The following is a 17,444-nucleotide window of genomic DNA, read 5'->3' as shown; positions in this document are numbered from 1 at the left end:
GATCTGGGATCCTTGGAGAAATAAAGTATTCCAGATTCTGGGCAGGGGAATTTCAGTGTAAGACTGGATTATCTTGTACCAGAAACCAAGGAAGTGATCAAAAATTGATGGGGACGTGTCAGAAAAAGAGCAGCCTGAATGGGTTCCTAATGGACAGATCTGGGCATTTCGAGCACAGAAAAGAATGACAATAATGGATACAGTGAATTTAGGGAGTCCACGGCACAGCGAGTGAATGTCACAGGGGTGCTCCAGAGGGGTGCATGGGGCTTCTTATGGACAACTGCCAGTTCAGGTAGAGTCTGGAAGATTAGACATTCACCAAGGGAATAGCCGATTCAGGCAAGATCATCGGTGGTTGTCAGAAAGCATCGTGTGAGCGATTGGCTGGTGGGGGGAGGGTAAATCATCACACAGACTGAACTGTCTGCAGGGATGACTGCTCACAGAGGGGAGAGAGTTCTTTACACTGGAGGAGTCCAGCCCCTCCGCCTTGAGCAGACAGTCAAACTCAGACCTGCTTAGACTGTGTGCCCCTCCATGGGACCAGTGGGAGGGACAGCATTCTTGCCAGAAATGTTTGAACTGAGTCAAGTAATGAGAAAGAATCAGAGCCATAGTATAGGGCATCTACATGACAGCGGCTTATGCTACAGTCAGTCGTGTCCGACTCTTCACGACCCCATGACCAGTAGCCCAGCAGGCTCCTCTCTCTGTGTGATTCTCAAGCCAAGAATACTGGAGTGGGTCATCATTTCCTTCTCCAGGGGATCTTTCCGACCCAAGGATTGAACCCATGTGTCTTGTGTCTCCTGCACCGCAGGTGGATTCTTTACCTCTGAGCCACCAGGGAAGCCCACAGGACAGCTGCCTGGACCCTTCAAGTGTCAGCGTTCTAGACAAGATGTCCTAAACAGGGAGAACTGGGTTGGAGAAGACTAAGGGGTCATGACCATAAAGCCTGTCATTGACTGCATGCTGGAGTAAAAGAAAATAAAAACAGAAAGGCCATTACTGGGACGATTGGGAAAGTTTGAGTCTAGATGTAACACTTGCTAGTAACAGTGCTCAATTCCTTGGGGTCATAATAGTGTTGAATTGTGGGGGAGAAGGGTCCCTGTTGCCAGGAGGTACAGGCGGAAATAACCAGGCGGGTGTCTGGATGTCTGGGGCCGACTTTCAGTGGTGCCACAGGAAGAGCACAGGTGTGTAGAAAGAGACGGAGAGCAACCGTGAGAAGACGCCAGTCACTGCTGACTCTGGGGAGGGGGTGCAGGTGTTACTTGAACTTTTTCAACCAGCTTGGCATATTGCAAACTAAAAACGAAAAATACAGTATGGGAAGTTCATTGATGATAACCTATACTTCATCTTGTGGGAAAGTTCGATTGTGTGGCTTTTACCAATCCTTAAAACAAGCAACAAAAAGAAACCAAAAACTCCTGAATTTCCAAACAAGTGGAAGGAACATTATACCTGTGCAGACAGGTTTTCCTTCTTCCTGACTCAGCCCCCATTCTGTCACTTGTTGGCTTGTCGAGTACACGGGGTATCAGGTGACACCTCTCTTTGATACAGTGGTTGAAATGGGAAATTAAGGGACATCCCTGGGGGTCTGCACGCCCAGGGCAGGGAGCCTGGATTCGATCCCTGTTTGGGGAGCTAAGATCTTATCTGTTCCACCTGAGAGTTTGAATGCCAGGACTAAAAGACTCTGCATGTGGCAACGAAGGCCTGACGCAGCCAGGTGAATTAAAAGAAAGAAATGGGAAACTAAAATTCCTTTTAAACTAGGAATAGCTGTATGATAAAGTCGCATATATATATGTGTGTGTGCTCAGCAACTCAGTCATGTCTGACTCTCTGCAACCTAATGGACTACGACCTTCAAGGCTCCTGTCTGTAGAGACCTCCGGGCGAGAATACTGGAGTGCTTGCCATTTCCTCTTCCAGGGGATCTTCCCGATCCAGGTGCTGAACCTGCATCCCCTGCACTGGCAGGCGTGCTCTCACCGTGGCACCACCTGGGCTGTGCTGGGTCTTGGCTGCAGCACCCGGGGGTGCCTTCTGCTGGTGTATGGGCGGGGCACGGCTGTAGAGCACGCGGGCTTCAGTTGTTGCAACCGCAGGCTTAGTTGCCCAATCGGGGATCAGACCCACGTCCCCAACACTGGAAGGCGGATTCTTAGCCACTGGAGCGCCAGGGAAGTCCCCCATATTCTTATTTATCAAGAGATTCCACTCCCCAAAGGGACGCGAACATCTTGTTCACCCACAGGTTCCCTCAGAGAGAGCCCCTTCTGCTCTCTAGTGACAGTGCCCAGTGGGGTCAACCCATGTTTGCACACCTGTGTGGGAGGAGCTTAGAAATTCTCAGGGACCCGAAAATAACTTCTGTTTTGGGGTAGTTTATGTATTTTCTGCTTTGTGTTTTGTCTTGTTGTGGAAATGGCTGGTGCTGCTGTGGAGCGTGTGTGTACGCACGACGGGAGCTGTGCGAGGCAGTGCTGAGGCTCGCTCACTCTGGGTTTAGGTATCAACACAGCGCAGCGAAATGGACTTGGTGGGGCTGGTTTAAGCCACAGAGTTGCCTGTTCTCATTGCTGGCGGTGTAGGAAGCCTTGAAAGGTGTACAGTGTGTGTTGTGACCTTAAGTGATGGTCAGGAGTCTCCGTGTGTGTGTGTGTGTGTGTGTGTGTGTGTGTGTGTGTAGGCTGTTGACGCCTTAGACCACTGACGCATCAGTTGTCTCAGCCCCTGCGTGTTGTTCGGTGTTAGTCAGTACCAAAGAGCCTTTGTTTGTGCGGGTTATTTCTATTGGTCTTTGCTGTATTAGAAACTGAACCTAAAAAAAACCCCCCAAAAACTGTCTTTTTATTAATTCATTGAAAAATAATCCATTACATGTTCGCATTACTGACATATTTTGGAAAAAAGACTGCTTTCTAAAATAGTGAGAGAGTGGCATTGTTTAACATTGGGGCAAGTCTCCTAAATGTCTGGCTTGATTGAAGAGAGCTGGTTTCTTTAATATCCGCTTCTGTGAGCCGTCTGTCATGTCATGTAGCTGCTGGAAAACTCCGCGGCCCATTTCAGAGAAAGTGTGAGGGGTGAAAGGAAGGGACGTCCCAGAGTGTTGAGACTGCCTCCCTTCTCAGACCCTGGGGTCCTGCGGCCTCTGGATCCCTGGCTGAGAACAGCTGTCTCACCTGCGCTCCTGAAATGGCTGTGTTGTGGCCTGGTGGCCGGGTTTACACTCTCAGAGTCACCGGTAGGTCCTGTGGACCTAGGCTGCTGGGCCCCCCGGCGTCTGCTCGGTCTGGTCTGAGCAGCCCGCCCTGCACACGTTCCTGGCGGTGCTGCCGGGCCTGGTCTTGGGGTCATGTTTGCAGAGCCACCTCCTGGGGGTTCTGAAAATACTTGCCTCCCTAAAAGACCACCCCCCCCAGGCATATCTTAACCTCCCTCTTTTCCTCCCTGCTGAGTTTATCCCGACACTGGTTTCCCCCGTGTCTACCTGGGGTGCACTGGGGAGGCTTCAGGGCTGCCCTCCACCCTTGCTGCTCCGTCTGGTAGCAGAGCCCAGAGGCAGGACGCCGGCAGAGAGGTCCGTCCACGTGGCCCGCTCCTCCTGACACGTGCCCGCTGCCCTCGGTGCAGCCTGCTGCGTGTGTTTGGTCCTTACTTTAATTCCATGTTTCCGTTTGACTGTTCTGTGCTGCTGTGCTGTGTCCCGTGCTCTCCTACCCCCACCCCTGCCCCGCGCCCGCTCCTCACCATTCACTCTACAGTGCTGTTTCCCCATTCCAGGTTCTTTTCATCGATGTCTCCTTGCGGGAGGTATACCCACACATTTCCCTCTGTCTGCCCCACTCTCGTCAGTGCAGTTACCCGCAGCCTTCCTGAGTGGCCATCTGGCTTTGTCTTATCTTGACTACAGGCGTTTCCCACGGCTGGCCCGATTGTGAGCTGTGACCGCACCTCCCTTCTGACGCACCTTTTTGCTTTTCCTGGAGTTAGTGGTCCTTTGCTTAGTTTTCGGCACACCTGTCCACCATCCTGTCTGGCTTGTTTGCTTGGACCTCACTGTCTGCTCACCCCTTGGAGCTCTGGGGGGCTCACTTCCCACCTCCTGGAGCAACTGTGGTTGCGTCTCCCGAGTTGGCGCCCAGGCCTGGGCTCCCCAGGCAGACTCTGGACCAGGCTTCGCTTCTCGGGGATGACGCATGGCGCTGGGCCGTCCGGCACCCGCTCCGCTGCCTAGCGTGTCTGTGTCCTCCACTGTGAGCTCCTGCTTGCTGGCCCCTGTGCGTCTTGCCGAGCCCTGGGACCTCTCCTCTGGAGCCTGAGTTCCCTGGACCTCAGGAGGGAGGGAGAGGAGCTCACGCGTCCCTGTTTAACTCCGCTTAGCCCCTCTCTCTCCTTCGTGCGCCTGGCAGGACGGCTCAGGCACCGGCCTTTCTGTCTGCTCTGCTGCCATCCAGTGACCAGGGCGGAGTGGGGTGTGAGGGTTCAGTTCAGTTCAGTTCAGTCGCTCAGTCGTGTCCGACTCTTTGCGACCCCATGAATCGCAGCACGCCAGGCCTCCCTGTCCATCACCAACTCCCGGAGTTCACTCAGACTCACGTCCATCGAGTCAGTGATGCCATCCAGCCATCTCATCCTCTGTCGTCCCCTTCTCCTCCTGCCCCCAATCCCTCCCAGCATCAGAGTCTTTTCCAATGAGTCAACTCTTCCCATCAGGTGGCCAAAGTACTGGAGTTTCAGCTTTCGCATCATTCCTTCCAAAGAAATCCCAGGGCTGATCTCCTTCAGAATGGACTGGTTGGATCTCCTTGCAGTCCAAGGGACTCTCAAGAGTCTTCTCCAACACCACAGTTCAAAAGCATCAATTCTTCGGCCCTCAGCCTTCTTCACAGTCCAACTCTCACATCCATACATGACCACAGGAAAAACCATAGCCTTGATTAGCTGGACCTTTGTTGGCAAAGTAATGTCTCTGCTTTTGAATATGTTATCTAGGTTGGTCGTAACTTTTCTTCCAAGGAATAAGCGTCTTTTAATTTCATGGCTGCAGTCACCATCTGCAGTGATTTTGGAGCCCAAAAAAATAAAGTCTGACACTGTTTCCACTGTTTCCCCATCTATTTCCCATGAAGTGATGGGACCGGATGCCGTGATCTTCGTTTTCTGAATGTTGAGCTTTAAGCCAATCTTTTCACTCTCCTCTTTCACTTTCATCAAGAGGCTTTTTAGTTCCTCTTCACTTTTTGCCATAAGGATGGTGTCATCTGCATATCTGAGGTTACTGATATTTCTCCCGGCAATCTTGATTCCAGCTTGTGCTTCTTCCAGCCCAGCGTTTCTCATGATGTACTCTGCATGTAAGTTAAATAAGCAGGGTGACAATACACAGCCTTGACGTACTCCTTTTCCTATTTGGAACCATTCTGTTGTTCCATGTCCAGTTCTAATTGTTGCTTCCTGACCTGCATACAGATTTCTCAAGAGGCAGGTCAGGTGGTCTTGTATTCCCATCTCTTTCAGAATTTCCCACAGTTTATTGTGATCCACACAGTCAAAGGCTTTAGCATAGTCAATAAAGCAGAAATAGATGTTTTTCTGGAACTCTCTTGCTTTTTCTAATCTAGGTCAGCAGGTGATTTGGTTTAGCCTTTCTCACCTGTGTTTCGTATGTGTGTGAAAGTCTCCATGTGTTGACAAAGTCCATAAACATGACCTTGGGCTCTTGGCAGCTTAGAAGATTCCACTGTGTTGCTGTGCTGTGGTCAGTGACGTTTGGGAGAGAAGCCACCGTACCCCCAGCCACCAAGTTCACTTTGCGTGTACCTGACTCCTAAAGGAGACCGAGTTTTGTGCTGGCAAAGTGGAGGTTCCTACTTTGCGCTTGGAGTCGCAGCCATTTGAGGAGGTTCACCCGGGCTTGCTGTGTATTCCAGGGCTCTGCCGTAGTTGAGGAGGTTCACCCGGGCTCGCTGTGTATTCCAGGGCTCTGCCGTAGTTGAGGAGGTTCACCCGGGCTCGCTGTGTATTCCAGGGCTCTGCCGTAGTTGAGGAGTTTCACCTGGGCTTGCTGTGTATTCCAGGGCTCTGCCGTAGTTGAGGAGGTTCACCTGGGCTCGCTGTGTATTCCAGGGCTCTGCCGTAGGGTCCAGAGCAGGTCCCGAAGGGAGGAGCAGACGGTCCCTGGCTGTGCTTCCGGAAACGCCTCCCTGTTTCTCCAGGACATCCCTGCGGGCGATGGTGGCCAGAGGGAGTCATGCATGAGACCTCAGGAAAGCAGCAGGGTTGAGGCTCCCGGGGGCGGGGGTGTGAAGAGGGGGTGTGGAGGCCAGAGGCTGGGGCCTGGCGAGACACCCACCTGCTCCAGGCCTCTGTCCAGGGGAGGGTCTGGCGTTGCCTGTCCACAGGTGCTGTGAGCAGTGACTAGGTCAGGTGTGGTCCTGACCAGGGGCAGGGAGGGCGGCTGCTCTGCAGGTGCGATGCACAGGCTTCTCACTGCAGCGGCTTCAGTAGTCGCAGCGCATTGGCTCAGTTGCTCCACGGCATGTGGGATCGTCTCAGATCAGGGATCGAACCTGCATCTTCTGCATTGGCAGGTGGATTCTTTACCGCCTGAGCCACCAGGGAAGCCCCGGTTTATTCTTGCTTGCTCTTTTCTTCTTTTGAGGTGACCTTTGTTGTGAGGTGAAGGGTCGAGAGGGGAGCGTTCCTGTTGGAGCCTAGCCCAGGGAGAGGCCTGCGCGGGAGGATGGGGGGTGCTTGAGGGGACGCGGAGCCGCGACCGTGAAGGGGGCTGGGCCGGGGCTCGAGGGGCTGCAGCCACTTTGAGATGCCTTTAGTGCGGGCACGAGGGTTGGGGGGAGGTGCCAGGGAGTTTATGTGAGCAGGGTCGGGAATGAGACTGGCGCGTCCAGAAGGTGGTTGGGGGTGCAGAGGACAAGGGTGGATGGGGAGGCCCACGGTGGGCCAGGCCATGGACCCCGTGGTGCTCGAGGGGTGGAGTGGGGGAGGCGGGGGTGAGAAGAGGCCGCTGGGGGCAGAGATGTGCCCGCCCCCACTGAAGGGTACAGCCGTGCCCTTGGGTGTCAGGCCGGGCTGTAGGGGAGGTCTGAGGGGTCAGCAGGTAGAAGCCCGTCCCAGAGCCCAGCTCCAGGATTGAGTCCGGGGCGTCACCTCGCGGGAATGGCCCTGGCGGATGACCCTCTGCAGCGTCCTGCGCCCCGGCTTGTCCGTGCTGCCAGCCAGCCGAGCCCCCATCCTTCCATCGTCCCCCCAGGCCCACCGGCCTCTGCCCCTCTGTTGGCCAGTGTGCTTGCCCAGGCCGGGTCAGAGTGAGGGGCGCTCAGGGAGACACTGAGGGGCACCCAGTTTGAATTAAACCGGTTACCCCCGGGAGTCTTTGTCGCTCTTTTTCGTGTGGAGGCCCCGCTGTCCGCCGAGAAGCCGCAGCCGCCCGCGTGGTGCAGGAGTGCCCGGTCCTCCTGGCCAGCCCTGCTTTCCCGGGACAGCGCCCAGGCAGTCGGGAGGAGACCCCTTGCTGGGCCGTCGGGGAGCAGCCGAGGCTGAAGCAGGGCGAGCACAGGGCTGTGCTTCTGGCTGCGTCTGTGGGGCTGGAGGGACCCTCTGGGCTCCACCACTGCTTCTCAGGCTGGGGCAGGGGCCGCCCCCTCCGCCCTCCTTCGCCCCTCTCCTTTTTCCGCTCATTTGCGGTTGTGTTGCATTCCAGCTTGAATTAAAGCTGGAATGAAGCTGGGTGGGTTGGTCTACTTTACTAAAATCCGGGACTGACTTTTTGCTGTGGCAAACAAAAGGCCCTTTTATGAGACAGTCTGTCCTTATCACCGTTGATTCACTGGCTGGTGAGGAGAGAAGGGCCTCAGTCGCCAGACATGTTCCTCTCGGTGATTTTATTTTTAAAAACCGCCTTCGAGGAGCCTGCCCTCTGAGGAGTTTTGAGAGAAGCACTGCTTCTTGGGCCTTAATCCCCATTTGGAGGAACATTTGGTTTTCTCTTTCGCACTGAGAACTTTCTCGTGGGAGGGGTCTTCGCATTTGTGACGCCTGAAGCAAGAACCTGTTCTCAGGTTGGTATTGCCCTTAAAGCAAGATAATGTTCATTTACATAAATGAAAACATGCAAATAAAGGAGAAAACAAAAATCCTATCTGGCGTTGTGAATCATTTCAACCTTCCAGGCTTTAAATCATTGTTTCTATGAGAGAGAGAAATACTAATAAAACCAGAGTCACAATTGACTTACAATTTTAAGTCAGTCTGTTTTATCGGAATCTCAGTGTCAGTAGACTTGCTTCCAACGTGGTTTTAGTGCCTATTTTTTGACCACATGATTGAATGTTCTAAACTTATTCGATTAATCCTGTCTTTAGTATTTTAGGTTTTCATTTTTCTGCTTTTATAAGCTTTCTCCTAGCTGAATCTTCCTGTGCAGTCTTTGTTATGTCTTTAAGTTTAAAGTCTTAAGAATGGAATCGCTGGGGAGACGTGTATATATCTTAAACTATTTTTTAGATTTTTTTTTTACAGTATCTTCTAAACAAGTATTACCAATCTGATGTAGGAACAGTGGTGTATCAGCATAGTTTCACCGCAGAAGTATATCTGACCTGATGTTTCTCTTACTGAAAGTGTTAATGACAGTAGTTTTGTCTTTGGAGTGTGTCCTCTGTGTCACAGTGAGGGCTGGCTGGCCTCTGTTCCTTAACCCGTGATGTGGGCGCCTGTGGAGCTGTAAAATGTTATGAGTTTACGTCTGTAGAGTTCCTTGGTTTTGTAGTATTAGCTCTTCTTAACTTGTTTCAGATGGACCCATCAGTCTGTATCTTTAAGGGATAAATACTGTCTTTGTTTTGGTTTAGCATTCTGCGTTTAAAGAGCAAAGTGCTGAAGATGAAGACAGAAGTGAACTGGATGATAGTGGACAGAAGGAGAGCCTGAAGAATTTCATTTTGTGCTGACTTAGTCGAATGATCTCTTGATAATTAAAAAAAAAAAAAAACTGTGATAATCATGGTAATCATGGCCATTAGGCCAGTTCTACAGTTAGCTTTTTTCAGCTCCAAGACTTAATGGCCAGCATTTTAGAGCTCCTGGAGTTTTTCAGTCCTTTCAAGACTTCTCCTCGGTCAGGTCACAGTCTAGGAGTCACTTTTAGGTTTAAAGAAATCTCAAAACAGAACAGGACTACTGAGACCCCACCGCAGCCTGCATGGGCATGGCTGTCCCTGGGCTGGTCTGGGGATGGGGAGTGCATGCTGGAGGCCTTGTCCCTGTCAGGTGCTGGACCAGAGGCCCGAGTCCCCGTGACCGTCGGCCCCTGTGCTGGGTTTCCCACAGGGAAATGGTTCTGCCAGGAGAGCCGAGGGCCTCAGAGCAGAGCCTGGCTTCTCCTCGACACTTGTCCACTTCCTCCCAGCGGTGCACCATCCTGGGCTGGGTACAGGCTCCATGGTGGACGGGCAGCCTGGTCCACAGGACGAGTGCGCCTGGAAGCCTCTCCGGGAATGTGTTCTCCTGTAGGAGTCGGGGGCTCAGGTAGAAACCCCCAGTGTGGGGAGAGGAGAAATTTACTAGCAAATCATATTGTTTCTGCTACAGATGTGCAGACATGCATGCGTGTTAAGTCACTTTAGTCGTGTCCAACTCTTTGTGACCTGCCAGGCTCCTTTGTCCATGTGATTCTCCAAGCAAGAATACTGGAGCGGGTTGCCATGCCCTCCTCCTGGATCTTCCTGACCCAGGGATCGAACCCATGTCTCTTAAGTCTCCTGCACTGGCAGGCAGGTTCTTTACCACTGAGCCACCTGGGAGCCTCCTGTCATGTGGGTTCTGTCACAGCTGGAGGCTTGTGAGAGCGTCCTGTCGCTGCCCTTCTGAAGGTGGAGGAGTGGGAGCAGGAAATGCCTGTGGAAAGTGACGGCTCTGTGAAGCCGCTGTTCCCAGGTCAGTGTGGGCGCAGCCACAGAATCTGCCCCGCTGCACTGGTTCCAGTTCCGCGGCTCGGTGATCCTTTGTTACCTGAGCTGCCCTGCGCGGCCTGAAGTTCTGTGCAGCTTCTGCTCCTGTGAGTCCTTACCCGGGCTGGAGGCCAGGGCTGCTCCCCTTCCTCTTCCCTCCAGTGTCCACTTGCTGACGAGACCCCTTCAGCTGTAGCCTGGTCGCCTCCTGGGCCTGGGCGCGTGCCAGGATGTCAGACGGATGTCTCAGACTCATGCCACCGCGGTGTCCCCAGCTTAGTAATAGTCCCCGCCGTCCAGTGACTCAGGCCAGAACCTCTGTCTCTCACCCGACATCTGGTCCACCCTGCACCCGGCTGGCTCTGTGGTCAGGACGCATTCAGCGTCCCGCCAGGTCTTGGGCTCACCTGTGGCTCTGCCGGGACTGTGGCTCAGACGGCACTGTCCTGGCAAATGCCGCGGCCCTCGTGCTCAGAGCTCTCCTGAGGAGGAGAAGGAGGGCCCTGGCCTCCTTCCTGGCACGGGCCCCTCACTCGCCCTGGCCATCCCTGAGCGCCCCGAGGCGCCCTGTGCGCTGGCTCGACCCTGCAAGCCCCGTGGCCTCTACCTGGGCTCTGCCCAGCCATGCCCTCTGCCCAGCCTTGCCCTGGGGCTTGGCGTCCTCCACCATGCTCGTTCACGGTGGGCACAGTCCAGTTCCTGGTGGCTGTGGGGCTGAGATCCCCAGCAGTTGGCAGGTAGTTGGCAGGCAGTGGCCTTGGGTCCCAGCGGCCACCCTCAGGTCCAGCCACGTGCTTGGGTCCCAGCGGCCACCCTCAGGTCCAGCCACGTGGCCCTCACCACCCAGCGGCTTCCTTCTTGTGGCTAGCTGCCTGCAACAGGGAACGCATGGGACTGTCGCATTGCATTCCCAAGCCCTCTCAGGACCCTGTCCCCACAGTGTGCGGTCCTGGAGCCAGGTCTCTGCCCGGGGCACCTGTGTTCAGGCCCCTCACTGAGCCACTCTGGCTTGTTGGCTCTTTAGTGACCATTTTTATGTATAAACGGATGGTCAAGGACTCAGAGACCAAGAACAGAAAAGCAGAAGGCTCCTGAAGGGAATAGGGTCAGTGCAAAGAGCAGAAGAAAACTTGGAAAATGACACGAGTTATATTGTCAGATTAAATAAAGTATCGCATTCAGAGAACTGGAACACACCCTCCGAAGTTAAAAATGGAATAAAAGCGTTTTTTTTTTTAGTAAGAAATTAGAAGCAAAGATCAAGTCAAGAATACCTGGCAGAAGGTTCTTCAAAAGGCAAAGAGACTAGGAGATGAAAGGTGAGGGGAGAGGGAAGGGTCCGCGGGACTGACTGGTGTTGTTGGACCTGAGGAGCCAGGCTGAGCACACGGACCGCCTCCAGGTGGCAGGCTCTTCCTGTGAGTGGAAAGTGTCCCTAGCCAGCTCGGTGCATCCTGTCAGCAGAGAGCAGGAGGTGAGAACAGCCTCCGCCCAAAGCGTTAGGGCAGGCAGGCTGCTGAGGGTGAGGGGCGGGGGCTCCGGGTGCACCGCACACCCTGCTCGCGCCGCCCTGAGGTGAGGGGCGCTGAGATGAGGGCGCGGGCGAGGGGACCCGAGGAGACCGAGGTGCGGGCGGGCCTGGGGATCTGACGGAGCAGTAGGTGTGCAGACGCTGGAGGCAGGGAACCGAGGAGACTAAGTGGGGAGGAGATTAGGTACGGAAGGCAGTGGGGCCGTTGAAACGCGTCTGGAGAGCGGGAAATATTGACATTGTCCCGGATGTGAGCGCTGCAGAGGGCCTGGCTGGACTTGGGGTGGGGCCGGCGGTGTGGCATTCACATTTTTTGACCACAGGAGGCTGAGGTGCAGCGTGTACACCTGACAAGCCAGGAAGTGCCTCCAGGAGCACACTAGTTTCACATGAAGGCAGTGACCCCCAAAATAAACTGTGGGGAGAACAGAGACAGGGGCCTCTGGACAGAGTAGGGTGGGCGGGCGGGAGGGAGGCAGGTCTGCCCGGCCCCAGCGTACAGCCCTGTGCCTCCAAGCTGTGTACCTGTGCACACCTGCGCCTGATAACTGTCCGTTGCTTCTCCACCTCCTTAGTCTCGGGCCTGGATTAGGGGTCCAGAGGTGTCCTGTAAGGAATGACGCCTCCCCTTCTGTTTTGTGCAGAGAGCTGCCGGTTAGGCCAGAGGGCACGCTGCCCCTCACATGGCCGGGAGCAGGGCCTGGTCGTCCCTGGTCAGAGGAGAGCCGAGTGGGGGACCCTTTGGTAGCCTCTTGGGGGGCCCACAGCACCGCTCCTGGGGGCTGATATGCAGGGTTGAATGGGAGGCCTTTGTTTCCAGTGGTGCCCCCTCTTCGCCCTGATTAACGGGGTGCATGAGAGGAGCAGATGTATCCTCTGCTACGCCTGTAAATGGTTGTATCTTTTCAGCATGTTTGTATAAAGGTCGACTGTTTTCCCGAGTGTTCTCACATGCGTTTTAATATTTTACTGTCTTTAAAATTACACAGAGACAGCTCTATGGATATACTAGAAACCACTGAATTGTACCCTTTAAGTTGGTGAATTGTATGTCTGTAAAGCTGTTAACAGATACAATGTGGTCAGGACGGCTGCGTCCCCTGAAGCAGCTGGAGGTACCCCTGCCCCGGAGCCCGACCTCCGTGACCCCCACCTCCCACACCAGGAAGATCCTCTTGGTGTTGAGCTGGGCGGACAGCGAGCTCTCAGAGCCTCGGTGATGACAGATGGAGGGGCAGCAGCTTCCGAGGCCCCTGTCCTGGAGTGTGTCGAGAGGAGCCGCCGGTGGATGATTTCAGCTGGGCACTGAGTGGCCGCCCTCCGTCCACGGTGGACACGACTTGCGACATTGCGGCATTCGCGTCTATGCACAGACGCCTCTCAAGGGCATGAGGAATGACCTTTCTATCTGAGACCAGCACCATGCTTCCCTTCCAGAATTTTCTAAGCCCTCCCCCTTAAACCAGGGGTGGTTAGTTGGTTCATAAGAGGTGATCTAGGGTCACCCCTCCAGCTGCAGAGGCAGGTGGCCTCCAGGTACCTCCGGGTGCAACTTGGGCGGCTCAGAGGCGTTCTGGGCAGCGGGGAGAGCCGCTGTGTGCACGCAGCTGCTCCGGAGATGCCCCTGGAGAGACGGTCATTCTCAATGGGTGGACGTTACGGTCATTCTCAGTGGATGGACATCTGGGCTGTCTCCATAGGCCATCACCCATCAGGCGTCTGTAACCCTTTATGTATGAGTGCATTCGTCTGCTCTCATTTCTCTTGAGCATACCTAGAAGTGAAATGGCTGGATGGTGTGTAGGAGTCGGCTGACCTGAGGAATCTCCAGAGTTTTCCAAACTGGCTGTGAAATTTTCCAGTCGCAGCGGCCTTCCTCCACACCCTGCAGACACCTGGAGTGCGTGTGCAGCCGTCTTACGTTCTGGCCATACAGACACACGTGAACCTCGTTGCAGTGGGATTTACATTCCCTAATGGTCTTGAGACCTGAATCGACTGAAACTTGTTTTACGGTCCAGCCTGCACTGTGTCTTGAGAAGTTCCATGTGCACTTGGAAGGATTCTGCTTTTGCAGGCTGGAGTGTTGTCAGTGTTAGTTGAGGTTGAGCTGCTTCTGGTAAGACGGCTGTTCTGTCAGTGTGACGATTCAGGGACAGCAGTAACCAGAGGGGCAGGAGAGAGGGCGGAGCTTCCCAGTGCTTCTGTGGCTGGAGGGAGCAGTGAGTGGGGAAGATGACCTGGTGTCCTCTCCTGAGATTCTGTCTGCATAGGGCTTCCCAGGCGGCGTATGGTAAAGAGCCCACCGGCCAATTCAGGGGACGTGAGAGACTCAGGTCCGATCCCTGAGTGGGGAAGATCCCCTGGAGGCAGGCACAGCATTCACAGGCACAGCACTCCAGTATTCTTGCCTGGAGAATCCCATGGACAGTGGAGCTTGGCAAGCTACAGTCCATGGAGTCGCACAGAGTCAGACATGACTGAAGGGACTTAGCACGCACACATGTCTGCACAGCTGTAGCAGAAGCAGTATGATTTGCCAGTAAATTTCTCATGTTAGAAGAACCACGTGCGAGCCAGTCTGTCTGCCTACAGCTGGGTGCAAAGTAGCATTCTCTTGTGGATGTTTCTATGGCTTCCCATGTCTGTTTGCCCAGGGAGGTGCTGGGTGGCTTGGATAGGGTGTACGTCGCTGGGCTTGGTTTTCTGTCTCTTATGTGCAGAAAGGGCAGGTTCTTAATTTCCAGGCCTGTTTTTGTTTTTTCCCCTGAAACCTCCAAATGGAGTACTTTGGCCTTGGAGAATTGGAACCATCCCCCAAATCATCAGCCCCATGGATATTGATTTATCCTCCAGATTTTGAAGAAAAGTAAAGTGGACTTCAGAAAATGCCTGCTTCAACTCAACAGGGGCTTATTCTAACATGGTAAATAATTAACATTTGTTTTAAAAGCACTGGTTAATGTTTCCTAAGGAAAATCTTGGTACTTTGTGTCCAGTTGTAGCTTCATGGTTGAAATTCTTAGGAATCCTAAAGCAGATTGGCACTGGTGGATTTCAGGCCCCCAGCAAGGCGCTGCCCAGACATCAAGGCCTGAGTGAGCTACTGAGTGGGGACTCAGACTCCGTGGTTTCAGGAAGTCACCTGCTGAGTGGACTTCCAGGCCACCGTTTCAGGGACACGTGGGCCCTATGGTGGAGGGATGGTGGTGGATCCTGGGCTGCGGGTCAGTTGGCTCGAGCTGGTCCCCGCCCTGCAGGTCAACAGGGGGGAGAAGGCTGAACGTGGCAGAGCCCCCAGCCTGCCCTGTGCAGAATGGTGTTTGTGGTGGCGTGGGCGGGTGGGTTCAGCACACCAGATGCCCTCCCAGCCTGCACCCTCCCTGAGGGTGCCCTGTCCACGGGCAGCCCCGTGTGGTCCGAGGTCCACTCTCTCCCTGGCTGACCAACTCCGCCTTCCCACGCTCTCCTCCCCCATCTTTCCTCTCTCTTTCTTGCTCGTCTTCTCCTTTTCTTTCTTATTTTCATTTGGGAGAGTTCAGTAGAGAGAGCTGTGTGGTGCCTCCCTGGTGCCCCCGCCCCCACCCCCACCCCACGTGTAACCACATGTGTGCCTTAGCCTCAGGATAGCGCAGTAAGTGTGTATCAAAAAGCAGTGCACTTGGGAAAATTACTGAAATGCCATTGTCTTACCTGTAAAGATTAACCACCGTTCCTTAACATCATCAAGTATTCAGTCTGTATTCAGTGTCTTGGATCAGTCAGTATTCAAGTTTGTAATTATTTTTTAAATGAGAGTAAAATTTTTTAAAATTAGAGGTCAGATGCAAGAAGTCCCCGAGTGGTGGGGCAGGTCAGTGTGTCTCCTGAGTCTCCTAGTGAGTCTTCTCCTCTTGAAGACAGCAGGTCCCCTGTTTGTCAGGGTCCCTGGATTGGGTTTTGCTGGTCACACCCCCTGTAGTGTTGGCATGTGTGGCTTTGATCATAGTTGTTCAGACACTAAGTTGTGTCCAGCTCTTTGCGACCCCATGGACTGCAGCATGCCTGTCTTCCCTGTCCTTCACCATCTCCTGGAGTTTGTTCAAATTCCTGTCCATTGAGTCAGTGATGCCATCCAACCATCTTGTCCTCTGTCATCCCCTTCTCCTCCCGCCTTCAATCTTTCCCAGCATCAGGTCTTTTCCAAGGAGTTGGCTCTTCACATCAGGTGGCCAAAGTATAAATCACTTGTTTTTTGCATATTCAAAGGGTTTCTTCCCTTTTCCTTTAAAGTCTAAGAAATATACCGGAGTAAGTCTTAGGTGAGGCATTTAGGGTTGGGAGTTGATACTTGTAGGTACCCAGTATATTCTCTCGATCTGCACCTGAAACATGGTAACTCCACTTCAATAAAAATAATAATATAATAAAGTAAAATCTCAAGGAAAAAACAATTATGTCGTTAAAAGCTATTTTTTAATTCTAGGGAACTTTTCCTAAGTATGGTTTTGTCTTGTTTATTTCGGCTGCTCTGGGTCCTCGCTGTGGCCTGTGGACGTGTCTCTAGCAGCAGCCCTCCGGCTTAGTTGCCCTGAGGCGTGTGGGATCTTAGTTGCTGGACCAGGGATCAAACTTGTGTTCCCTGAATTAAAAGTTAGATTCTCAACCACTGGAGCACCAGGGAAGTCCCAGTGTCTGTCTGATGAATTTTTCCTGGAAGATAATTGATTGGCAGTGTTGTCTAATGGTGTGTTTTAAAAAGCAAAATTATTAAATTTTGATGAAATCCAGTTTATACTTCAAAACAAACTTGCCTTCTTTTAGGGGACTTTCATTCTCTGGAGTGTCACGTGTGCATCGTCCTGCTTCTTTGTCATTTCTGATGTCCGCCGTCTGCTTGCTGGGGTCCCTTTACCGAGGTGTCTGCTGGGAGGCCTGTGGCAGCGCTGGCCTCTGCTGTGTGATTGGCTGCAGTTGTGCTGGGACGGCAGTGCACCCAGGAAGCGCGGTGGCGGCCTGCGCGCAGGGTCTGGGGCTGCGGGTTGTGGTCCTGGGCCCTGTTGGCGGCGCCTGCCCAGAGGAGGCCCAGGCCCTGGCTGGAGCTGTGGCTGGCAGTCCTGTCAGAGTACCAGACGGCCCGACTCCTCAGTGCCGCCCCTCGTAAGCTGGCTGCTCCTCTGAGCGTGGGGACGGCCACATGCAGAGTGACAGCTCGGATAACCTGCTCGCTTGGCTGTTGCAGGTGACGGACCTCACGAGGTACTTGGATCCCAGTGGGCTCGGAGTGATTAGCTTCGAAGACTTCTACCGGGGGATTGAGGCGATCAGGAATGGAGGTGAGTTGCCCACCCCCTTCCTCGTTCCCTCCCCTCTGCCTCCCTGTTAGCCACCCCCAGCCCCAGCTCCCCTGCTGAGCTTCAGGCCCCCGCCCCCATCTTTGCCCCTCATGGCCCGCCCTCCAGGGTCCCCTGGCTCAGCTACTCATCCGTGGTGTTGGACATGCGTCTGCTGCCCCCGTAAGTCTTTATGGAAACCAAACATACAAAAACATCGCAAGACCCACAGTGAACACCCCCCACCATGTATTTGCTGTCCGCAGTCTGCAGGCAGCGTCGCATGTCCACCTGTCCACCTATCCATCTCTTTGTTTCAGTGGGATGGGTTTTAGGTCAGTTCACCACCACGCACTCCCCCAGTCACTGGGTCCTGTGTGTGTCATTACCCAGAGTTTGGTAGTGGTTTGAAGTCTCCTTTGGGGTACAAATTCTCCTTTAGAGAAGTGCACAGATCTTCAGTGAGCCCTTCTGTGAATGGTGACATCCTCCCACGGGGGTGCAGACCCCTGCCCAGAGCTTTCCCCGCCCCCGGACAATTCCCTGCCAGCCTGCTGAGACCCTGCCCTCCCGCCTCGCCTCCTCAGCTGGTCTCCATCAGCA

At 53.8% G+C, this 17,444-nt stretch overlaps 1 protein-coding gene across 1 annotated transcript in view; it reads left to right on the top strand.

The window, feature by feature from the left end:
• RAB11FIP3 (RAB11 family interacting protein 3) overlaps positions 1–17,444 on the top strand; it is a 60,198-nt gene that overhangs the window by 11,384 nt on the left and 31,370 nt on the right. The window contains exon 2 of the mRNA XM_014482787.2: positions 16,751–16,844. Coding sequence (XP_014338273.2) covers positions 16,751–16,844 — 94 coding nt within the window. The remainder of the gene's footprint in view (positions 1–16,750; positions 16,845–17,444) is intronic.

This window comes from Bos mutus, chromosome 25 (assembly GCF_027580195.1).
Source record: "Bos mutus isolate GX-2022 chromosome 25, NWIPB_WYAK_1.1, whole genome shotgun sequence".
NCBI classification, from domain to species: domain Eukaryota; kingdom Metazoa; phylum Chordata; class Mammalia; order Artiodactyla; family Bovidae; genus Bos; species Bos mutus.
This window is presented reverse-complemented; position numbering and strand designations above follow the sequence as displayed.